Source organism: Humulus lupulus, chromosome X (assembly GCF_963169125.1).
Source record: "Humulus lupulus chromosome X, drHumLupu1.1, whole genome shotgun sequence".
Classification (NCBI taxonomy): domain Eukaryota; kingdom Viridiplantae; phylum Streptophyta; class Magnoliopsida; order Rosales; family Cannabaceae; genus Humulus; species Humulus lupulus.
Genome location: NC_084802.1, coordinates 25058924 through 25083052, shown reverse-complemented (window position 1 = coordinate 25083052; position 24129 = coordinate 25058924). Strand labels below are relative to the sequence as shown.

General features: G+C 40.6%; 1 protein-coding gene and 1 long non-coding RNA gene across 5 annotated transcripts; both read right to left on the bottom strand.

The window, feature by feature from the left end:
• Nucleotides 1–10160: 10160 nt before the first annotated feature.
• LOC133805333 (uncharacterized) lies at nt 10161–17040 on the bottom strand. 4 transcript variants are annotated; one of them, XR_009878930.1, is made up of 3 exons: nt 16800–17040; nt 12893–13040; nt 10161–10837 (listed from the first exon to the last, which is right to left on the bottom strand). It is a non-coding gene; the product is annotated as an uncharacterized LOC133805333 (long non-coding RNA). The 4 variants fall into 4 exon arrangements; XR_009878931.1 differs by having other exon boundaries at nt 10161–10830; XR_009878929.1 differs by having other exon boundaries at nt 10161–10818.
• Nucleotides 13551–16071, bottom strand: LOC133805332 (trihelix transcription factor ASIL2). Its single transcript, XM_062243489.1, has one exon. It carries the CDS (start codon nt 15080–15082, stop codon nt 14009–14011), a length of 1074 nt encoding a protein of 357 aa, XP_062099473.1. The 5' UTR covers nt 15083–16071; the 3' UTR covers nt 13551–14008.
• Nucleotides 17041–24129: the final 7089 nt, after the last annotated feature.

Sequence of the window (24129 nt, the reverse complement as noted above, 5' to 3'; positions counted from 1 at the left end):
AATCTGGAAAGACGGTGGGGGTCATTGCTGGCAATCCCTTACGAGCCAAAATCTCCGAGCCCAGAATCGCTCTTCGCCTGGAACCAACGCCGGATAAGAGAGTACGAGCTTGCACGCGAGCAGGAAGACATTCGAGCCCACTATCGCCGCCAGATAGACGAGGTCATTGAAAAGAAGAGAAGAATTCTTCGGGAGGCCCTCTATCCGGAGCTCAATTCAGGACCTAGGCCAATCCCCCTCGACCCTGCGTTAAGAGTTACTGTTGCATATCGTCCAGGGGAACTCCAGTTTTCCTTAATGGGGGAACCTTCCTCCTCACAGCCGAGGAGAGAGATGTTCGAGGCCGAGCTCTACTGGAGCACGGTTACCACAACCAGCCAAATATCTGAAATACTGGCCTTCCATGGCCTTCATTTGTTAGGCACCTTGAAGTGTCGAGCTCCGACTGGTCAAGAACGGAGTTGTTTCGCCCCTGGCGGCCGCGATGCCACAGTGAAATATGCGGCATGGAGCCAAGAACATATGAGGGCAGGAGCACTGCTGCCCTTGAAGTCTTTTTTCAAAGACTTTACTGATTTCGTTGGGTTGGCTCCGTTCCAACTCAATACTAATTCGTACAGGGTGCTGTCTGCCCTGAGGTCCTTATTCCACGAGCTGGGGTGGGAAGGACCTTCACCTCAAGAGATTTTATATCTCTTTTGTTTGAAAAGTAACCCCTCCTGAGCTCGGGGAGGGGATGGTTTTTACTATCTCTCGAGCTACCCCAAAGAGACGAAGGTTTTTGGGGATCTCCCCAACCACCCGCCTGATTTCAAGAGGGCCTTCTTTTGGACAGATGGTATGTCCCCGTCTCGACATTACTCGTTTAGGCAGATTCATAAGTATTCTCGTTACTTTTATTCCTGAGCTCGAGACTTTAGTTCTTAAATCCACATTTAGTTGAAATGTGTTTCGTTTTTCAGCTAACTTTCAACGTCCCACCCCTAATGAAGCGATGAAGAGGCACAGAGAGGCCTTGCTCCAACTTCCCTATGGCAGGAGGTCTCTCTCGTATCTATTACACGAGGACAAGCTCTGAGCTTGCGGGTTGTTGGGAGGGGCCAGTCAACCTCTGACTGGTCCAGTAAAAAATATGAACACTGGGAGGAGGTGCCACTGCCCACAGGCGCCCTTCCTCCGAGGAGAGAAAGGAAGACATCACTCCCAGTTCGCTTGAGAAGTCCGCGTTCTGGGAATGAAGCCAACGATGAAGCCTGGAGCTCGGACTCAGATGAAGGTAAAACCCTTCCTACTTCGCGAATGTGGTCCCCCACTTTACTAAAACACAGGCCCAATAGGTTAGTCTCGTGCCCACAGGATAGATACCACTTCTACATATGGAGTTGGGTAGACGACTGTGTCCATAGGTTTGATAGTGGGCTCAGGAAATACGACACCATGTACACCACAGACGAGGTGTGGAATGGGATAGCTGTGCAGTACGGGACCAATGATTATAGGGACCTCTCGAGGTTATCACCTACTTATAGGGAAGGCACTCCCCCCGCCTCCTCTGAAGACGGGGGAATTTCATGGTCCCCAAGCTCGAGCTCGGGGGAGAGTTCCAGTTAGGTTTCTTCTATCATCACTCTATATGTCTGTGATACTGAAATAACTTGATGTACACTTCTCTTTTACTGGCTTACTGTGTTGTGACTTGTGCAGGCGAGATGGACTCCGACCTTAACACCCTTATCGACAATGCAGGCGCCAAGAGGAGCAAACGCCCTAGGGCGGGGTCATTGAAGACCGGTCAGCCGGGCAAAGGCTCCAAGAGATCCAAGAAGACACCTCCCCTTGCCCCGCCGGTTTCGAGCTCTATTGCTGCGTCGACTGTCCAGGCCAGCGCCTCCACGACAATGCCATCCTCGCAGGTCGTCGTCTCCGCGGTTGCACCGACTTCGCTGGTTGGTGCCCCTGCCATTGTTGAGTCCCAACCTCCTGTGGTGGGCGAAACGTCTTCTGCTCAACTTTCCAGAAGACCTTCTGCTTCTCGAGTTCAGAAGCTAACAATCTCCACCCATATGGACTCGTATGTGGTGGACAATGCTGCTGGACCTCACGGATCTACGTTGATCTCGGATGTCATGTCCCGGATCGGCCAGAGTTATGGCAGTTTCGAAGCTCCCCAGTGGCAGTGCTTAACCGGCACCCGAGACCGCACTGTCCTTTACGAGAAGAGTATCGAGCACACTGCTGCGGTAAGTATCCTTCTATATTCCTTTTGCTTACATTCATACTGACCTGAGGCTAATGGTGGTTTCTTCCTTTTTTCAGGCTCTTGCCTTCACTGCCCAGCTCAATTACGAGCTGAACAACGAGATCCATTCGAGCAGGACTCATGCTCAAGAGGCGAAGGACCTCCACCTTAGAGCGAATGATGATCTGAAGGCGGCGAATGCTAAGCTCGAGGCAGTGGTTAAGGAGCGTGAGGACATGGCCAAGGAGCTCGGAAAGCTGAGAGCTGAACTCGAGGAGAAAAAGAAAGATAATACCCAGCTTCGGGAGACCAATAAGAAGCTCGAAGAGGACAAGGCCGCCACCTTCGACATCATAGAGGATGCCAAAACTCGCCTTCTTGCCGAGTACAAAGAAAAGAAGGAAAAGGCGGTCGACTCAGCCATGTACCGGATGTGGGCTTATAATGAAGATCTGGACACCAGCTTCTTAGGTCCCCACGAGGCGCCACTTCTTGAACGATGGAATGCTCGGCTCGAGAAGGAAGAGGCTGAACAGCTCGAGAAGGAGAAGGCTGCTCCGGACACCGTTTCGGAGGGAGCTCAGGAGGATAGTCATGTTATTCGTCCTGGGGGGTCCGGTGCCATCGACGCTGAGAAGGCCAAGGAGACTCCTCTTTCTTGAATCTGACCTCGGGGAGATCAGTTATCGGGGCTGCGTCCCCTTATTTCTGTAATTATTTTAATATATGCCCACGGGGCTGATACAATTTCTTTTACCATTCTTTTATATGCTTTACATTTCTTGGCTCGAAATATTTTGCATATTTTTATATTGATGAACCGGTTATGTTTATTTAATTCATACAAACATAGTTTGGATTTAGGCTCGAAATTCGATGCATTCATGCATAGTCTATTCGAATTATCCGCTTCCGACCTCGTTACTTATCAAGGTCGGATGTTACTTTAACCATGAACTCAAGAGTACTTATATGGTATGTAATGTGAATGATCTGGTTATATCTTTTTTTGTTTAGTCACTTTTCCTCATCCTCATTTTTTGTTCCGAGGTTAAGAGTTTGAAACTATTTTTCTCTTAAGCCTCGATCTCGACTTGTCTCGTGATAGGTTTAGGCTCCTACTTATTATCGATCAATTTTTTGGCTGGTTCCAGACCTGTTAAGTTTGCACATCTGGTTAACTCCAAACGTTTTAGGTTTTTGGTAGTTCGGTTTTGTCCGAACTATCTAAGCTTGCGTATTTGGTTATATCCAAACACTTCATATGTTTTTTGATAACTCAGTTATCTAGGCTCGCGTACTTGGTTATCTCCAAATACTTCATGTATATATATATTTTTTATTTTTTAATCTGAGGTATATATACCAATGATGCCCCCTTAATATCCTATGAGTGTGACCATAGGTTATTAAATTAAGAGAGATTGCAAAAATAAAAAGAAATTACATATGGAACAAAATAGACCTTTTATTTGATGAAATTCAAAAACAAACAAACAAACTAGTACAGATAGAAAGTCATGGTTACAGGCAACACTTCCTACACTATTGATAGTAAGGTCTAAGGTGTTCGCCATTCCATGCTCGCGGTATTGGGCTCCCGTCCAATCTCGCAAATTTGTACACACCAGGTCGGATGACTGACTCTATCTGGTATGGTCCTTCCCAGTTCGGCCCGAGCACTCCAGCTGCTGGATCTCGGGTTGCCAAGAATACGCATCTTAATACCAGATCTCCCATCCCGAACTTTCGATCTCGAACCCTCTTATTGAAATATCGTGTAGTTCGTTGCTGGTAAGCAGCATTTCTCAGCTGAGCCTCTTCTCTTTTTTCATCAATCAAGTCTAGAGTTTCTTCGAGCTGAGTGTGATTGGAACTTTGATCGTAAATCTGAGTTCGAATCGTTGGGATTTCGACCTCGATGGGCAACATTGCCTCGCAGCCGTATGCTAGAGAGAACGGGGTATGCCCTGTTGAGGTCCGAGCTGTGGTTCTATACCCCCAAAGGACTTGAGGTAATTCCTCGGGCCATCGTCCCTTGGCTTCTTCCAACTTTTTCTTCAGAGAACTCTTGAGAGTTTTGTTAACAGCCTCGACCTGACCATTCGCCTGAGGGTGAGCCACAGATGAAAAACTCTTTATTATGCCATTCTTTTTGCAAAAGCTGGCGAACAAGTCGCAATCGAACTGAGTTCCGTTATCGGATACGATTTTTCTCGGTACTCCGTATCGGCATACGATGTTCTTTACCACGAAATCAAGGATCTTTTTCGAAGTTATGGTTGCCAATGGTTCAGCCTCCGTCCATTTCGTGAAGTAATCAATGGCGACTACAACATATTTCACTCCGCCTTTCCCAATTGGGAGAGAGCCTATGAGGTCGATGCCCCATACTGCGAAAGGCCATGGGGATGTCAACATGGTCAGTTCAGATGGAGGAGCTCAGGGTATCGTGGCGAATCTCTGGCATTTGTCGCATTTCTTCACATACTCAAAAGAGTCTGTTTTAATGGTTGGCCAGAAATATCCTTGGCGTATGATCTTCTTGGACAGGCTATGCCCCCCGGTGTGGTCTCCGCAGAACCCTTCATGAATTTCTTCAATGATCTTCTTTACTTCGGGAGGGGTTACACATCTAAGCAGCGGCATGGAATATCCTCTTCTGTATAGCTTTCCGTCCAAAATGGTGTAACGAGGAAGTTGATACATCAACTTTCGAGCCTGATTTCGATCTTTTGGAAGAATTCCATTTTCGAGATAGTCAACTATTGGACTCATCCAGGTCGGTTCTGTTTCAATCATACACACATCTTCCTCGTCTGGCTCAGTAATGTTGGGTGCTGATAGGTGTTCTACGGATACAACATTCAGCTCTTCATTTTCGGCGGAAGTGGCGAGTCAAGCTAAGGCATCTGCATTTGAGTTTTGTTCTCAGGGAACCTGTTCAATTGCATAAAATTCGAAATACTCCAATGCGGATTTTGCCTTCTCCAGATAAGCTGCCATTCTTGTGCCACGAGCCTGGTACTCTCCCAAGATTTGATTAACCACGAGTTGGGAATCGTTGTAGCAATGTATAGCTTTGGCTTTGAGCTCTTTTGCTATTCGTAGTCCCGCGAGTAGAGCCTCGTACTCAGCTTCATTATTAGATGCTTTAAAGCAGAATCTCAAAGCAGAGTGAAATTTGCTCCCTGCGGGGGTGATCAGAATAACCCCTGCCCCTGCTCCATTTTCATTTGACGAGCCATCGACGTAAAGTTTCCACAACTCGTGGGCCGTGGTTATTACTTCGTCGTCGGCTATACTGGTACATTCCACTATAAAGTCCGCCAATGCCTGTGCCTTAATGGTCGTTCTTGGATGGTAGGTGATCTCGAACTGTCCGAGCTCAACAGCCCATTTAAGAAGTCGACCTGAAGCCTCTGGTTTAGACAGGACCTGCCTAAGTGGTTGATCTGTCAGTACATGGATGGGATGTGCCTGAAAATAGGGGCGGAGCTTACGAGATGAATGGATTAGACTGAGGGCGAGTTTTTCCATCAATGGATACCTTGACTCTGCCCCCAATAATCTCTTACTGATGTAATAGACGGGTTTCTGCACCCTCTCTTTCTCTTGAATGAGCACCGCGCTTATCGCGTGTTCGGTGGTCGAGAGGTATAGGTACAATATTTCTCCCGTTTTGGGTTTTGACAGGATTGGTGGTTCAGCGAGGTGTCTTTTGAGCTCCTGAAAGGCCAGCTCGCACTCCTCTGTTCATTCAAACTTCTTACTTCCTCTCAATAAGTTGAAGAATGGAAGGCCACGATCCGTTGACTTCGAGATGAATCTGCTCAGGGCGGCCATCCTGCCAGTCAAGCTTTGGACATCTTTATGCTTCCGAGGTGAAGGCATATCAATCAGGGCCTTTATTTTGTCGGGATTAGCCTCGATTCCACGAGAGTTGACAATGAAACCCAGAAATTTTCTTGAAGATACCCCAAAAGTGCACTTCTGAGGATTTAGCTTCATGTTGTATTTTCTGAGCACGCCAAAGCACTCTTCGAGGTCATCAACATGGTTCTTGTTAAGTTGAGACTTTACAAGCATGTCATCAACATAAACTTCCATGTTGTTCCCTATTTGCTCTGAAAACATCATGTTTACGAGCCGCTGATATGTAGCTCCAGCGTTCTTGAGCCTAAACGGCATAACATTATAACAGTATAGCCCTTTATCTGTGATGAATCTTGTATGTTCTTGGTTGGGGGCATGCATGGGAATCTGGTTGTATCCAGAATATGCATCCATGAATGACATCAAGCCATGCCCCGCCGTGGCATCCACGAGCTGATCAATTCTTGGTAGCGGAAAGCAGTCTTTTGGACAAGCTTTGTTGAGATCCGAGTAGTCAATACAGGTTCTCCACGTCCCATTGGGCTTTGGGACCAACACTGGATTGGCTACCCAGTCAGGGTAAAAGGCATCCCTAATGAAATGGTTTGCTTTTAACTTGTCAACTTCCTCCTTTAATGCTTTCTTTCTGTCCTCGTCCAGCTGTCTTCGCTTTTGTTGCTTCGAGGGAAAGCTTTTGTCTATGTTTAATGTGTGGCTCGCAACATTCGGGCTTATCCCCACCATGTCTGAGTGTGACCATGCGAAGACATCCTGGTTTTTCTTCAGAAAGCAAATTAATTGCTATTTTGCCTCGTCTCGGAGGTGTTTTCCGACCTTCACCTTCTTCGAGGGATCAGCTTCCTCGAGCTGAATTTCTTCGAGCTCCTCCAAAGGTTCGAGATCAACTTTCTCCTCAATCCTTGGATCGATCTCCTCGTCAATTTCTAAGACTGTTCCTTCTTTATTTTGTATGATAACGAGTGTTTGAGCGCTCGTTTGTTTCTTTCCCCTCAAAGAAATGCTATAGCACTCCCTTCCTGCCAATTGATCTCCTTTTAATGTCCCGACCCCGCTTGGGGTTGGGAACTTAAGGGCCAGGTGCCTCACAGATGAAACTGCCCCCAGCCCGACCAGGGCGGGTCTCCTGAGCAGTACATTGTAGGCAGATGGTAAATCTACTACCACGAACTCCATTATCTTGGTCACCGAGACTGGATAGTCTCCCAAGGTCACAGGGAGTTCAATGGATCCCATACAGGCAGTCCTTTCTCCTGAAAAGCCGTACAAAGTAGTTGCGCATGCCTTCAGGTCGCGAAGGGAGAGTCCCATTTTCTCGAGGGTCGCTTTATAAAGAATGTTGACTGAGCTCCCATTGTCTATGAGAACTCGGCGGACTCTCTTGTTGGCAAGCTGAAGAGTAATAACTAATGGATCATGATGAGGGAACTGAACATGGGAAGCGTCCTCCTCAGTGAAGGTTATCGGTTGTGTTTCAATCCTTTGGCTCTTCGGTGCCCTAGGTTTGGGTTCATAAGGAGACCTGTCCCCTGTCTTCAGCTCGTTAACGTATCTCTTTTGAGCATTTCTGCCCCCTCCTGCGAGATGAGGCCCTCCCGAGATGGTTATTACGTCCTCTCCATCTATCGGCGGGGGCCTGTCTTCTTCCCGAGATCGGGAGTTATTATTTTGTGTCGTCGAAGGCGCGGCTACTCTCTGGCTCGCAGTAGTCTGTCCAGTACTCTGGTTTTTGACGTACTGCCGGAAGTAACCTCTTGAGATCAACCCTTCGATCTCATCCTTCAGCTGTCGACATTCATCAGTTGTGTGTCCGGTGTCTCTGTGGAATCGGCAATACTTACTGGAATCCCTTTTGGATTTTTGATTTCTCATTGGGTTCGGACGCCTGAAGGGGACCTGATTTTCATTAGCCAGGTATATGTTTTCCCGAGACTCGTTGAGCTCGGTGTGCACTTTATATACGGAGAAATACCTTTCTCCTTTCTTTTTCTTTCCTCCTTCAGCCTCGGGGTTATTTCCCTCGCTCTTTTTCCTCTTGGAGGGATTCTCCAAGGTAGGCTGTGGAGCTGCTGGGTCAGCCGAGGTTGAGGCGGAGTTAATGTTTATCGTTGTAGTTTCGGTCTGCGAGGTCGCCTTGAGCGTTGACCTCGCCTCCTCTACATTGACAAATCTCTGCGCCCGTCTGTTAAACTCGGTTATTGACCTCACCGGTTTCCCTTGCATGTCGTCCCAAAGGGCACTTCCGGGTAAGACACCAGCTCGGATAGCCATCAGGTGCCCACTGTCATCCACATCTCGAGCCCGGGCGACCTCCAGATTAAATCTTGTCAGATAGCTTTTCAGTGTTTCGCCTGGCTGTTGTCGGACGTTGGTCAAAGTGGATGCCTCTGGCCTGACTCCCACCATAGCTCGGAACTGCTTCTTGAAGTCTCTGGACAACTGTTCCCATGAAGTTATTGAGTTTTTCTTGTACTTTTCGAACCAATTTTTGGCAGGTCCTGCCAATGATGTTGGAAACAACATGCACCTGAGCTCGTAACCCACGTTACTAGCTCTCATAATAGTGTTGAATGTACTCAGGTGACTACATGGGTCGGTTTTTCCTTCAAACGCTAGGACGTGAGGAATCCGGAACCCTTGAGGAAATTGAGTGTTAGAAATATGTGGAGCAAACGACTCGAGCTCCTCATCAGAGTCCTCGTATCGACCATTCCCCCGTTCATTCTTTAAAAGCCTAAAGGCTTTTTCGAGCTGATCGATCCTTGCTTGGACTGGGTCATTAGGAGGTGTTGTCTGGAATTGACTGTCATTGATCGTGATTCCAGGCTCGCGTCTTCGTGAGGGATTTCTACGCTTATTCAAGCGATCCCTCAGGTCCGGATTTATCTGATCTTCCTTCCCCCTACTCTGATTTAGATGACTTCGCAGGTCATGACGATTCTTGCGACTTCCAGTATTTTTACGACCTCGGTCGTGATTACTGACGGACCTGGTCTCTCCGGACTCGTCACTGGTGAAACTCATTGATCGGTCATTTCGTGATGTATTCTTCCCATGTCGCCTCGTCTCCGCAGTGCGAGACCGAGACGTCTGACTTTTCTCAGAGGGTGCGCCTCTCCGTTCCTGGAATGTCTCCCTGTTTCCTTGTCTTTCCCTCGTACGCCCTTGATCCTGATCTCGAACAGGTTGAGCGTTTCTGCGGGGAGGTGAAGGATATCTTATGGGAGACGGAGGGAACCGTATAGGCGACGGTGGCTGTTGCCCTTGTCGCGGCCTAGAGGGGCCAGAATTTGCCCGAGATGGGTCAGTTGCATTTGGTGCACTCCCAGGTATCTGAGTCCGAGCCTCTGCAGGGGTTCGGTTATTCTCAGTTCCTGGAGGCACTTCCGCAGGTGGGTTAGGCGGAACCCGAGCTCGGGTACTCCTCTGGGGCCTAGGAGGAGCAGATGGCTCTGCCGGCGCTGAAGGTTGAGTCGGCCTCCTTGTGGCACCATCCTTTCGTGGACGCCCACGGGGCCTCCGGGGAGGAACATGCACGTCCATTGGAGGAGGGACTTGGTTTTCGCGCGGAGGCGGGGGCTGAGCCACCTGCGCCTCTGCGGCTATCCTAGTCAACTCCTCATTCCGTTTGTTGGCCTCTGCCAACAGCTGTTTCAACTGCCGGTTTTCCAGTTCTACAATAGGGACGTAACGCTCAGGATTGTAGTACATGTCTTCATCCCTTGGTGGAGGCGGTGGTCCCCGGGAATCAGAAGACCCACTTCTCTCCTCAGCATCCGGGTTCTCCATTGGTTGTTTTCCAGGACGCCTTGGGTAACTTCCATCAGGTGTGTTTTGATTGTTCGTGGCCATGAATCTCTCAGGGATGAATGCTTAAGGCTCTCAATGAAAGCACCAAACTGTTGACGCCGTTTTTCGTCAAACAGTGAAAGAAGAACACAAAAACAATAATAGATAATGGCCAAATACAATAAAACAAATCAAACACACGATTTTTACGTGGTTCAGCAGTTAAATCTGCCTAGTCCACGAGTCTCTGTTATTAATCTCAAGATTATCTCTGAAAACTCTCAAACATGAATTCTTCAGAGTTTTCTCTCAAGGATCAGAATTTCGGTCATTTACAATGGCGCATGGCTTCTCTATTTATAGAGAGGGATGCAGAATACTATCCCACATATTTTGGGTAGTTACTCTTTTTGTGAATAAAATAAATGGCTTTAAATGCCTATAATCAGATATAAAAGGAAACGTCCCTGAAGACCAGGAAACACATAACTGATCAAATAATATCCCACGATTCTAGGGGATTTACATTAATAAATGAGGATTACATCTCATATTTATAATACTTGTAGATATTCAATGTGGTTATCGCGTATCTCTAAGGCTTTAGTCTCCCAGGTTTCCTGTCACCTTTCGAGCTGGAGACATCTTCCAAGGTCACCCAATTTGTTCGAGATCGTATGCGCGTCGAGCTCGGGAATCCTGATCCGAAGTTGTCTCCGAAGATGAATGTGTTCCCGGGGCTATCTTTCGAGATCATGAACTCTTCGAGGTCACCATACTCGAGATCGTCCATATCCTGCAAGCTCGGCATATGATCCTGGAGCTTGCTTCCAACCTTATGAGTCCACTTATTTGCGAATCCAACTTTCGAGGTCATAATTAACATGGCTCGAAATCTGGGTATAACACTATTCACTTTTGAATAAAAAACATAATTATAATATAATAAGAAAAATAGATATATAGAGAACCGAAAACTATTATGTAATTTTTAATTAATTTTTTTTAGTATTTTTCAATGATTAAGTAGTTAAGATATTTAAGCAAATTAAATTTTTAATTAAATTAATATGTATATATAGATATAAAGATATACATTTAAAGATATAAATTTAATATTTACTGAATTACATAGCGAAAAGAAAAATTGAAAATTTGGTACGTGGGTTTTTTAAAATTCATATATACAGTGTAAATCGATATACTCAGAGTTTACTTTCTTTAGTGAAAATAATAATAATTAGAATTTTAAATAAAAATGACAGCATCAAGCGATTCAACACCCGATAATAAATTTTAATTCTCATGAATATTCAGGTATTATATGTTCTTACCAATATCAATGTAGTTCTCTTTCTAAGGAAGAGAACTGCCTACAAAAGCAACATATTATTTTGTAACGACATACTTTTATGGGTTAAAACTAAAAAAAATTAATAAAATATTAAAGAAAATAAAAAATTAGATACTTTAGATTGTAAAATGTTAATTATAAAATGATATAATAATATAATAAAATCTAATTGTGATAACTGTTTAGTTAAACCATATGTGACCATTCTCATTGATATCTCTTTCATGCTATTATTATTGGATAACTACTGTTACGTATGACTATATTAGAATCAATGTATTTATAAGTATGTGTATTAATTTGGTTAATTCTGTTACATTTGTTGAAGAGTTGATGTACGTATATATGTATGTATATTTTTTTTTGGACACAATATAAAATTCTCACAAAATAGTAGAAATAGATTGTAAAAAATATATGATGCCACCTTCTCATTTATATATAGATATAGATATAAATATTTTGTAAAACTATTCACTTTGGAATAAAAAAACATAATTATAATATAATAAGAAAAATAGATATATAGATAATCGAAAATTATTACGTAATTTTTAATTAATTTTTTTAGTATTTTTCAATAAATAAATAGTTAAGATATTTAAACTAAATTAATATGTATATATATTGATATTTTCAATTGTTAAGATATTTTAGAAAATAGAAAATGAATAAAAAAATTAGATTAAATAAGAAAATAGAAAGAGTGATTTGAAGAAATTTTAGAGTGCCACATAATATCCTTGAAACTCTCCTTTATATATATATATATAGATATAACTAATGTTGAAGAGATTTTAGAACATGGTACATTTATTTTAAATTAATTTTATTTTTTAATAATTTTTAATGATTAAGTAGTTATGAAGTGGATTTAGAATTAATTGCTATTATTATAAGCTATAAAATGAATGAAAAAATTACATTAAATTAGAAAATAGATAGAGTGGTGTTCTGAGTTTTGCTAAATAGTTCAAATTCTCTACCCTCTTGATTTGTGTATTTTTATGTTATTATACTATTATTACCTTTTCAAAACTTTCTAGTACAAAAATTTGAACCATTACTTCCTTCATTAATAGAAAGCTTATTTTTAATATCATTTTAAAAGAATTTAAGAAATAAATTTGCTCACTTTTATATATAAGTGGCTTAGTTTTTTTTTTTTTTGAAGTTTTTATGTATAATTGAAGTTTCATTATATTTTTATATATATAAAAATTAAAAATAATAGCTATAATATGAACAAATAATTTACAGATAAATATTACACATACAAGTTTTTTTTAGTATAAATTATGTGTGAACATATCCTTACTCCTAATAAAAAAAAACCAAATTTCTTTCTAGTTATTAATTAGAAAATGTAACAATTTATAGTGCGACAAATTTCCCAATAAATTTCGTTACTCCTAATAACATTAATTAGATTTGTTGTGTATGGTACATACTAAGCCCTTAAAATATGTTGTTGACTTGTTAATATACTAACAAACAATTCACTAAAATGTAATACAAGAAGCTTGAAAAAAATATTATAGTGTTTAGTGTCTCAATGTCAATTATAGATAGCGCTCATTTGGTGAATTTTTTGAGACAAAAATTTTCGAGAGTACCTCTTTCTCATTCTCATGTTGATTGTGATATTCTTTCGAGGCCCATGAATTAACATGCTCTTAGGCTTAGGCTAGACAAAATGCTCATTTAGATGGACAAATCCATCCTCTCAAATGTATCTTTTCCATTCTTGATGTGATTGAGTCTCTTTTCAAAAGAATAAAAAAAATGTCAATAATCCATTATTAGCATTATGCAACTATAAAATTTAAGCAAACACCATATAACAGTCCTCTTTCATAGAATTAGAATCTGGTAAGTAGACCAAAGCAATAACATTAAAGAGAACATGCCATTGTATGAATATCTATTTCCTATACTCTTTAATGATATGAGAAAAGAAGATCCACTAGTCAAATATCAAAAACCAGACATAAGCTTTCTAAGATCTTGAGTAATGACTCAAATGCAAGAAAATAACATACTTCACTGTACCAAGGAGAAAATATAATCCTATGATGAACATTGTCATTTGTCACCATGAAGTATTAAGGCAATGGCGTAGAAAATTCAAAAGCTTAGCATTTTACTCATATTTTTCCAAACGTTCTTATCCATTCCAAAGATCACTTTGAAGTTCTAAGGTAGACCAAACTACAGAATCAAAACAAAAGCACACCCAATAATGCTGCCCAATAAGAGTTATAACAATCAAAATTTCATATTCCAACAAAGAAGAGAAATTTATTAAGCATTAGCAGAAACAACATTGTAAAAGAGATCTCTCCTTTACTTTCTTCAACAAGAATAAAAGTATACACATACAACTAGAATATTACAAATTTCCACTAGTGGGACTATTATGCAAATTACGCTAGGAAGATCAAATTAAACATTTTACTGATACTAAATAACTCTATGATAAAAAAGAACATTGGCATGGCATTGATCTAACAATAAATTAGTACTATTAAGCTAAGATTATCATACTCATCAGATCAAATCCCATTGATTTGCTTCTTCCCTTGAGAGTTTGTTCATTCATTCATTCATCCAATACCAAACCATCAAAGCCTTGTAATGAAACTCTCAATTGAGCAAAACCAACCAGAAAACCTCATTTGGGAGATCAGCCAATAAGAAAGCCTACAAAATCAAATACTAACTAACCCCATCTAAGCCTCAGGTGAGGGCATTCTCTTCACCTTCTTCTTCTTCTCTGAAACCGCCTTGGCAAAAGCCTCGACGATCCTCTGCTGCGAATCCAATATCATCTCGGTTCGCTTCATCTCCATCTCCATTCTCATTGTTTCGATCTCCCTAGCCATCTCCATCTTCATCTGCTCCATCCTCACAAACCCATCTCCTAATGCCTTAATTGCCGAAACCATTTCAGTCACTGGATCCTTCTCCTTCTCCCTCTCTCTCTCCCTCTTCCCCAACCCGGGTCTCACCAAATTGCACTCCCTCACAACCTTTGTACCAAAATTTGGCCCTGAATTAATCGAATTCGGATGAATCATCCCAAATTTTGGATCAACTTTGGCATAAACCTTCGTCCCTGGCTGGGCAATACTAACCCCAGTGGGAATTCGAATCCTAAATCCACTACTACTCGAACCACCACCACCACTACCCCCAACTCCATTCCTATAAAGCTTGGTCATGCTCTTCATATTCGACCCATATTTCAATTCTTCATAAAGTTGCTGATCTGGGTCTTCCTCTTCCTCCTCGTGATCATCGTCCTCACCAGGGCTATCGGAGTTTTCGGGCTTCGCCGTCGGGCCTTTTTCCATCGAATCCATGCGCTTAAAATGAACCCAGGAAGACGTGAACCTCGAAACGGGCATAGATCGAGCTCGTTGAAGCTCCGTACGGTACCGTTTTCGGAGCTTCTCCATCTTATGGCGGCACTGCACGGCGGTCTTAGCCGGAGATGCCGAGGGACACCGAGCCGAGACGGCATCGGCGACCTCTTGCCAGTGGGTAGCCTTGAGATTCCCACGGCGGAGAGAGTACCACTTGTCACGGTACGAATCAATCAGAGCCACCGTCTCTTCGTGAGACCAGCACGGCGGAGGGAGCCGCCGCGAGGAAGACGGGGGAGTGGGCTGGACCTGAGCTAGTGGCGCCGATTGGACCTGGGCCGACGACGAAGACGGCGGCGGAGCAGGTAACGCCAGTGGAATGGCCTGAGGTGGACCCGGAGGAAGAGGGGATTCCGGTGGCGACGATGGGGAGGCCATGACCGGATCTTGGATCTTAGGTTTAAGATCTTCACGTTAGATCCAAAGAAAAAGATAAAAGAAATGAAGAGAAAAAGAGAGAGAGAATGGTGGGTGGCGGCGAGGAGTAGTGGGGGGTGGGAGACTTGGTCTTAGGTAAATGGTAGGTTAAGGTGGGGGTAGGGAAGGATAAGGGAGGCGGCGCACGATAGTAGGGGGAGGAAGGTGGTTGTTGTGGTGGAGGGATAAGGTGGAGTAGTTGGATAAAGAGGAGAGAGAAAAAGTGGTGGTGGTGGTGGAGGGAAGAGGAGAGAGAGAGCGAGAGGGGGGGCGTTTGGTGACATGTTTTGGGAGTTTGGAGCGGGGTGGGTTAAAAGTTAAAAAAGCCAAGAGACGAGAGTGAGTGGAGGAGCAAGGGAGGAGTGTGCGGCTGATTTTGAGATCTTGGAGATTGGATGATGGATGAGGCCACCGCTTAGGTGGGGCGATTGAGTTTGAGGGTGTGTTTGTGTGTTGCTAAAATGCGCTGCCCTAATGGTAAAGTGCGCACACCACACCACACCACACCACACCACCCCACTCCAGCCAAGACACGACACCACACAACACAATCCAACCACCAAAGAACCAAACGGCCTCCCTTCTCCTCGCGAGGGGAGGTCCACCTCTGACTTTTTGGCCATTTTAGGGTCGTCATCAATATTGAGTGAATAGTGGGCAGTTTTTGATAGTGTCCACCGCCTAAGGTGATGGGGTGTTTTTGGATTTTTTATTTTTGTTATTCATTTTATATTTGGTTACTTTGGGGTTGAACATGGGCAGTGAAGTGATGATGATGGTGGTGGTGGGATTTGGGTTGTTTGGTTTTGGTTTGGTTTTGATTAGATGGGGATGGTGGTGAGGTGTGGTGTGGTTTAAGGGGTGTTATTGGGAAAACCACGAGGGGTTGGTGGTGGTGTTAGAGTGGTAATATTTTATGCAGCTTTTTGCTTTTGGTAGTTATTGAGGATAGAGAACTTTAAAAAATGAAAATTATTTATTAAACAAAATGCTACCTGGAGGAGGAGTCATTTATTATTTTCGGTGTAGTGTCCTAGCCAAATTGAGTAATTGGGTGTAGGGTCTACTATTAGGCATGACTTGTATTTTCACTTTTCACAAGCCTTTGGCTTTCTAAATAAACAAATTTCTTTTTCTTTATATTAAAAATAAATTGAGTTTCACAAATTGATTAAATTGTATTAGTTAAATCATCAAAAAATATTTTTGATTATTTTTTCTGTTTAAATTACAAAAGTTAAATTAATCTCAACATATTTAGGATATTAAATTAATTTTTAAGAAAAGTACAATTAGTTTTTGAATAAAAAAAAGTATTTACGGCATAAATACATAATATTTTTAATCTCATACTGTTATATACCAATTTTTTTTTTCAATCAGTAAACTACCTAACGTTACATTTTGGTTGTTTCCGTCACTACCAGCTTCGTTAAATGGACATGGCGGACACGTGGAGGGCCCATATTACTTTATTTATTTGCTTAAACATAAATATAATTACAAATAACATTTTAAAAGCTTAACCAACATTTAAAAAAAAAAAAAAAAAACTAGTCAGAAAAAATAACTAACCCAGAACTCATACCTCTTAAATCCCTTAACTCTTTCAACAAAAGAACCAAAAATACCCAATCATTTATGACAAATAAAAAAAACGAAGCCCTATCAGAGCTACCTGAGAGAGAGGAAGACGACGACGACTCCACCTGCACTTTGCTCCAATAATTTTGACTGCTTCGACGACGATTGTGGGCAATGCCCCTCCGATGACTTCGTGGGGATGGCCCCCCCTGAGTATGGTAAGTGCTAAAGTTCACTAAGTCTTACTATGAGTTTCTGTAGCTTTGTAATGGGTTTTGTTGCTTTTTATGGGTTTATGTAGCTTTGTAATGGCTTCGTGGGGATGTCGTTTAACATTTGAGTTTGACGATGTGTATTTATTTATTGTTGTTTGTGTTGGTAAGTTTTGTGGGGTTCTTAGTTAGTTGTAATATTAAATTTATGTGGGGTACTTGTGTTTGGAAGGATGTGTAGGTACCCATGTGCATTGACTGTGTGAGTTCTTATTTTGAATCTTATTGACTGTGTGAAATGGACTGTAGTGTCCCAAATTTGCTAATAAGGCTTGGGGCCTTGGTTAGCATGCATGGAGGGCAATAATTAATATATTATATTAATATGTGAATTTGATGAATATGTGATTAGAAATGCATGTTTAGGTGAATTAAATATGCATGTGGGCCCCCATTTGATTGTTAGGGGCATATTTGTAATTTTAGCCCGTTGATGGCATAAATGTTATATTTATTGGTATTGTGATTGATACCACGTGTGAGTGGTGATATAATTGTGGTGCACGATCTGAGACGGTCCTAGGGAGCTGTATAGCTAGAAATTCACAACGGGATCAAATACCCGGCTTGGGAGGAGCTTAGGGGTATTTTGGGAATATTATAATGTGTTCGGGAATTATTGAGTAGCGGTTAGTAATTTAGTAATGGTTTAGACGTGTCGGGATTAAACGGGGATTTTTAGGTATACTCGGGTACTAAGCGAGATGTGTTAAAAGACTAAATCGCCCTTGGAGATATATGAGGACTTAGGCTAACTTAAGGGGTAATTGAGTCATTTTGGGCAAATGGATATGCTCAACTTGGGAGCTGGGACTCTAGAAACACTTAACCAAAACAGAAGAAGAAAAAAGGGAACCGATTTCCTCTCTTTCTCTCCCACTCGATGCTCTCCCTCTCCCTCTCTAAAGTGACTGATTTTGAAGGATTTTAGGCCAGAATTCAAGGCTAGGAATTGGGAGATTGACCTAGGTTCAAAGGTAAGTTCTAATTCAGTTTCTTGATTGAATTCTGCTGGGAAATGTTAAGGTTGGGAGCTGATATGTGTTTTTGCTTGGTGGATTCTTGGGATGAAGTTTGGCTAGATTCAGCTTGGGAATCAAAGGGGTTTAGCTTGAAGTTGGATTTGGAGGAAGCTCAAGGTCGAATTCTTGTTTAAGGTAAGAACTTCATGCATTTTTGAGGTTTATATTCTGAAATGGTTTAAGCTTTCTGGTTTGTGGTTTAAGTTTGATAAAGTTTTAAACCACTAGGTGATTTATGGATTTGATTGGGTATTTGAGCTTGTTGTTGTTGTTTCTGGGTTTCCATACTGCTCATTTGGGGTTTTAAGTTGAAATGGGACTTGGGTGTACTTGGGTGTTGACTTGGAAGAGTTTTGGCTCGGGAAAAATCTGGGGAAAAACCCAGTTTTTTGGGTTCGCGTATGAGCGTCGCGGCCCTGTTCTTCCGTGCTACGGCGCTAGGCCAATTTCTGGGAAGGGGAAAATTGTGTTTTTAGGGTTTTGGCTCAGGGGGCTCGGGGGACGCTTCCGCTACATTGTGTGGGGAAACGTGATAACTCTACAAAATAGAGTTATTTTACCACTTTTTATGTGCTAATTGTTGCTTAATCCTTGAGTTTTTAATTGATTTATTAAGTTTTTAAGTAATTTGAATTTATTAGGTTTATTTTAATTTTATAGATTTTTGTGTGTTTTTATAGTCATTTTGTTGTAATATGTTGTAGTTTAATTATTTGAAATTTATATTGTTAAGTTAGGAATAAAAAGATGCAATTTTGAGCTTAAATGTTCAAGTAAATTAAGTTTTAATTAATATTTTCATGGAATTTATGTTGTATATTTTATTATTGAAAATATTTTGTTTTAATTTAATTTATGTTTATTTTTGTAGAGAAGTTGTATTTTTTTTTGGCTCTTGAAAAAGTAAGAAAATGAAGAGAAATGTGGCATTTTCAAGGGAAACAAGGGAACAAAATGGTATTATTGAAATACCAAAGAAGCCATGGCCCAAGCCCACGTTCAACTCCACCAATGCTTCCAGTCGCCAGCTGTCAACCGCTGATGCACCTAGCTGCATCAATGAAGCCTCCAGCCTTCCGTCCGTACCAAGCCTCATCCCACGCCACCTCCCAGCAGCAGCCTCCAGCACCTGCCAGCATGCTTCGGCCAGCTTCCTTATTCAGCTGCCACCGTGGGCCTGCTCTCCTCACAGGCCCGAGCCCAGCCTTCACGACCACACGCCTGGCCCAACATCAGTCCATGCCTGGCCCAAACTGCCCCATATGCCACAAGCTGCCAACACAGCCACCACCAAAAGGCCAAAACTCACATTTTTATTCCCAATATTTTTCACTCAAATATCAATTCACTCTTCCCTATTTTTCTTACCTAAATAAACATTCATAATTCATTTTTTTACCCTAGTTTTTCACTAATCTTTTACCCAACCAAACATTTTATCTTTCCAATACTCTTACACTTACTCTATTTATCCTACCACTTACCAACACAATTAAATTAATCAATTTATTTATTTTAATTTGATTAATTTAATCTCCATATTTTGCCTATAAATAGAGTCTTGTAAGACCATTTGGGGAGCTCTTCTTCATCTTTTCAACATCTTTTACACATATTTTCTCTCTTATTTTCACTATTTTCTCTCTACCATTTTCATCTTTTGAAGAGCATGTCAAGTATGTTATTTTGTAATTTTTATTTCAATCTAGTTATGAGCTTCTAATCTTTTTCGAAGATTATTAAGATGATGATGAAGCAAAATGTAACTAGATAGTATTTTTTGTTGTATGTTGATTTCCTATTTGTACAACATTGTTTATGGATTTTTCTATCAAAGATATGCATAGTGTTGATTGTTAAAGCATATTACACTTAGTTCTTCATTATGAAAAAATATGATATTCTTTGATTAAATGTTTTTCATTAAATTGTTCACATCTAATTCTTAGAGCATAAATATCATATTTTGCCTAAACATAATCTCTTTGATTTTTTGTAGTTTCATTAGGTTGTAACACAACTAATGCTTAGAAATTATATCTTATATAAGTGAAGAAAAATTCTACATTTTTGAAAGTAGCTTGTGCTTGAATAGAAAATGTATTTTAAAAAAAAGTATAGTGTGATTTATTTCAACTATATCTAAACTTGGAAATCAATATACTTATAAATACTATTGAACTTGCATTTTGTGGATTCTAATATCTTAATAATCTTATTTTACATATCTCATTTGAAAACCATTTTTCTATTTAATCTTAAATCTTTTTATTACTTGTCTTTTATTTTTCTAAAACAAAATCTCATCAAATATTTGGAACTAGGTTAGAATATTCTTGCTTTGTTTGAAATAGTTTCTTTTGATGTTAGTCAACTCCCATGGGTTCGACCTCGTACTTACATGAACATTATATTCCGAAACGATTAGTGCACTTGCGAGTTTAAATATTAAAACACCCTCTTTTGGGATCAACAAAACGGGAGGTCCCGAGAGCACGGGATTGGTTTTGGGAGATGATTATGAATTGGTTAGTAATGAGAGTGCTATGTATGTGTTGTGACTAGGTTCTCGGCGACGCTTGGGTTAGGGGACTGTGCTCGGGATCTCGGTGCTCAAGAAGCTCGGGACACAGGTAAGAAAATTGCTGTACCCGCAGAGCAGGGCAAGGCCCATAGTTGTGTTGCAGGGCACGACCCTATGTGATTGTGTGCAGGGTGTAGCCCCATTAATTATGTCGATACATGTTTAAGTACTTGTTTAATTATGCTTTGTGTGCATATATGTGAATGAACGACAATAGCCGGGAACGGTGAAGGCTGAGAACGACAAGGGCTGGGAACGGCGAAGGTCGAGAACGACAAGGGGCTGGGAGCAGCGTTTAGTATGTGGAGTGTGAGTTTCCAGGGCGAGACCCTAAAGGATACCTGGGTTATCCTCATGGTGTAGATCGCGTACCCAGGGCCTGGTAGAGCACCTGGGACGGCATGGCCGTATGTGTTTAGCCTATTGTCAGATTTGTTATATGCTGAGTGATTGATATGCATATATTATCTATTTGTGTGGAGTTTTCTTGCTGGGCTTCGGCTCACGGGTGCTCTGTGGTGCAGGTAAGGGCAAGTGGAAGGCCGACCAACCATGAGTACGGAGAGCGTGAAGTAATGCATACATGTCTGGTTTGCCTGGCTACCACGACCAGGGGTATTTTTGGGATATGCTTTGTACTGAATCTTATTTTGTTCTGTAGTCGACTTTATACATACTTTGAGTTGTAAATATTTATAAACAGTATTTGAGATCCCAAATGTAAAACACTTTACAATTTTCAATGAAAGACTACATTTTCAAATTATGTGATTTCATTACAGTTTAGTTACACTTTTGATCTAAATTCTTGATTAGCAAGTTAAATGCACATTTTAAACTCACTTAGTAACGACTCTAAGGTAGTAGGGCATTACTGGGACTTTGTGAAAGATGCTTTGGGATGTGGGGTTTTCTTGTCTGTCTTAGTCATTTTGGGACTAAGCAATGCAATTTTTTTTGACAGATTTAGAATATGAGTTGTTCACAGTTATAGTGCATCATGGTGGAAGTTGGTACACTCATTTTGAAGAGAAAAATATATGCAGGGGGTGAGGTTGAATATTTTGATTACTGCAATTGGGGGTATTTCAGCAAGTATGACTTGGAGATTTTTGCAATGGATCTTGGGTATGAGTTGCCAATTGGTTTTTGGTGGAGGCCATATGGGAACCTGGTCAAGGATGGTGCGATGTTGGTTTCAGATGAGGACATTAGAGTGATGATATTTGACATGAAGCACAGAAGATATAGAGAAATGGACATATTTTTGGTGATGTCAGGGAAGAGTGACATAGCTAGTGGAAATGGTTCTAAGCAGTCCCAACCTCATATTGCAAGTCCAAAAAAAGTGAGACAAAAGTGCACAATTGAAGAGCTACCTGATGATATTAATGTGGTTGTGGATTTTGTGTGAATCCACCAAGTTTTCCAGTGTAATTTGTCTATGAATCAATCGAGGATGATGAAGAAAACGCAGACTTTGACACTGATGAAGAAGGCTATGATGATGATATTGAATCCCCAAGTGTTGATATTATTGACTTAGACAATGAAGAGGATGATGTGGGCCAACCTCCTATGTTTGAAGCCCATGATGACCATGAAGCCCAGGTCCACTATGAAGCCCAAGTTGACCATGATGCTCATTATGATCATGTTCAGCCAGAGGTGCAAGAAGTAGCCCAAGAACCAGAGGTGCAAGCCCAAACATGCCTTCATGATTCAAAGAACGTTATGGCTGATTTAGAAAATGATAGGGTTGATTTAGAGAAGACTAGGGTTGAGAAGAAAAAAGCCAAGCAACCACTAAGAAAGTGTGGCAAGAAGAAGGGCACGAAGGTTGTTTATGAGGCAGAGGATGATTCTAATTTTGTCTTGGAAGATGATGAATATGTTGATCAAGGAGACCATAGAGATGATCTAGATAGTACAATAGATCCAAAGGAGTGGTGGTCTTCAGTTACACAATTGTGTAATGATAGAGATGATGTTCATTCTGAAGGTGTAGTGTTTGAAGATGACCTTAACAACTTATGTAGTGATGATGGGGAGGAAACAATTAAAAGGACCAGGAAGGAATTCAACCCACGGGCAAACCCAGATGAGTTCCAATTTAAGCTTGGTATGAAGTTTCCTTCAATGGAACATTTTAGGAATGCATTAAAGGAGTATTATATAAGGACTGACAGAGAATACAAGTTTGTTTTTACTGACAAGTCTAGGCTAAGAGCCAAATGCAAAGGCAAAGGTTTCAACTGGGTACACAACACAATTTTTCATATAAAAAATCTTTATATGAGGATCTTTTAATATGCAATATGTTAATCAATATAAAATATGAATATGAAAAATAATACTAAAATGATTTATCTCTTGTAGCCTATTATGAATCCTTGAATCTTTTCGTATATCTTTCGATATTCCTATCCTTGTTGGAGTACACACACCTAGATCTTCCAAGACGTTCGCTACACCTCAAGATGTGGGTGGGGACATAGAGAACAAGAATCAATTTTGTGAATCAAAAGCATTCTCAACACATGAGACTTTTGATTATAGGCTAGGGAAATGTTTTTCTTTTTATGAAAAAAAGATGATAGTTTTCTTCTCTGTATGAAACTTGTCAAGACTTGTTGTTTCTATTTTCTATCAAATAGAATATATAGACATTATTACAACAACAACAACAACAATAATAATAATAATAATAATAATAATAATAATCAATCATCTTTTATAATAATAATGATAATAGACAAAAATCTAACATTCCATTTTAAAACCCCTTTTAAAATGTTTAATTAATTAATTAAAAATAAAAATAAAAAACCAATATCTGATAATATTAGATGTGCCACATGCATAGAACTGTCCAAGCCCTATGCGTGTGGCCTATCCCTGAAAATGGGATTTTGATTTTTTCATGTGTTTTCAATTTAATTAATTAATAATTAGATATTCAAATAATGTATCTTCTTTTTAAGGAAAAATATAACAACTTAAATTTCAAAATTCAAAATTGGAATTTCCATTATCATCTTATTATTAATTAAATAAATATAATAATCAAAACCAATTTTGATTATCCATATTTATTTATTCACACTAAAATAAAATAATTGATTACAATTTCTTTTATTTTTACACAATTTCGAAATTGCACAAATGCAATAATAAATTGTGCAACTTCAATTATCACATAATTGGACATTTATCCCAAATGATAAATATTCTCTCAAATAGCCCATTCACAGTTTAACTATTGTATCAACTCTTACCTTGATTAGTGTTGATAAAGCCGCCCAGGGGACCTATGGACCAACAATTCCAAGCTCCAATAAATAAAATATTATTAGCCAAAACTCTTTGATTCAATAATCATATTTATTAATCTCATGATTATTCCACTATAAATATGAGACTGAACTCTTGAGAATTAAAGACATATTTACTGAGTACTTTATTGTAATCATAAAGTGTCTATTGATATAATCATTACATACAAATTAATCATCTATTGATGATTCATAATTGAATGGGAATAAA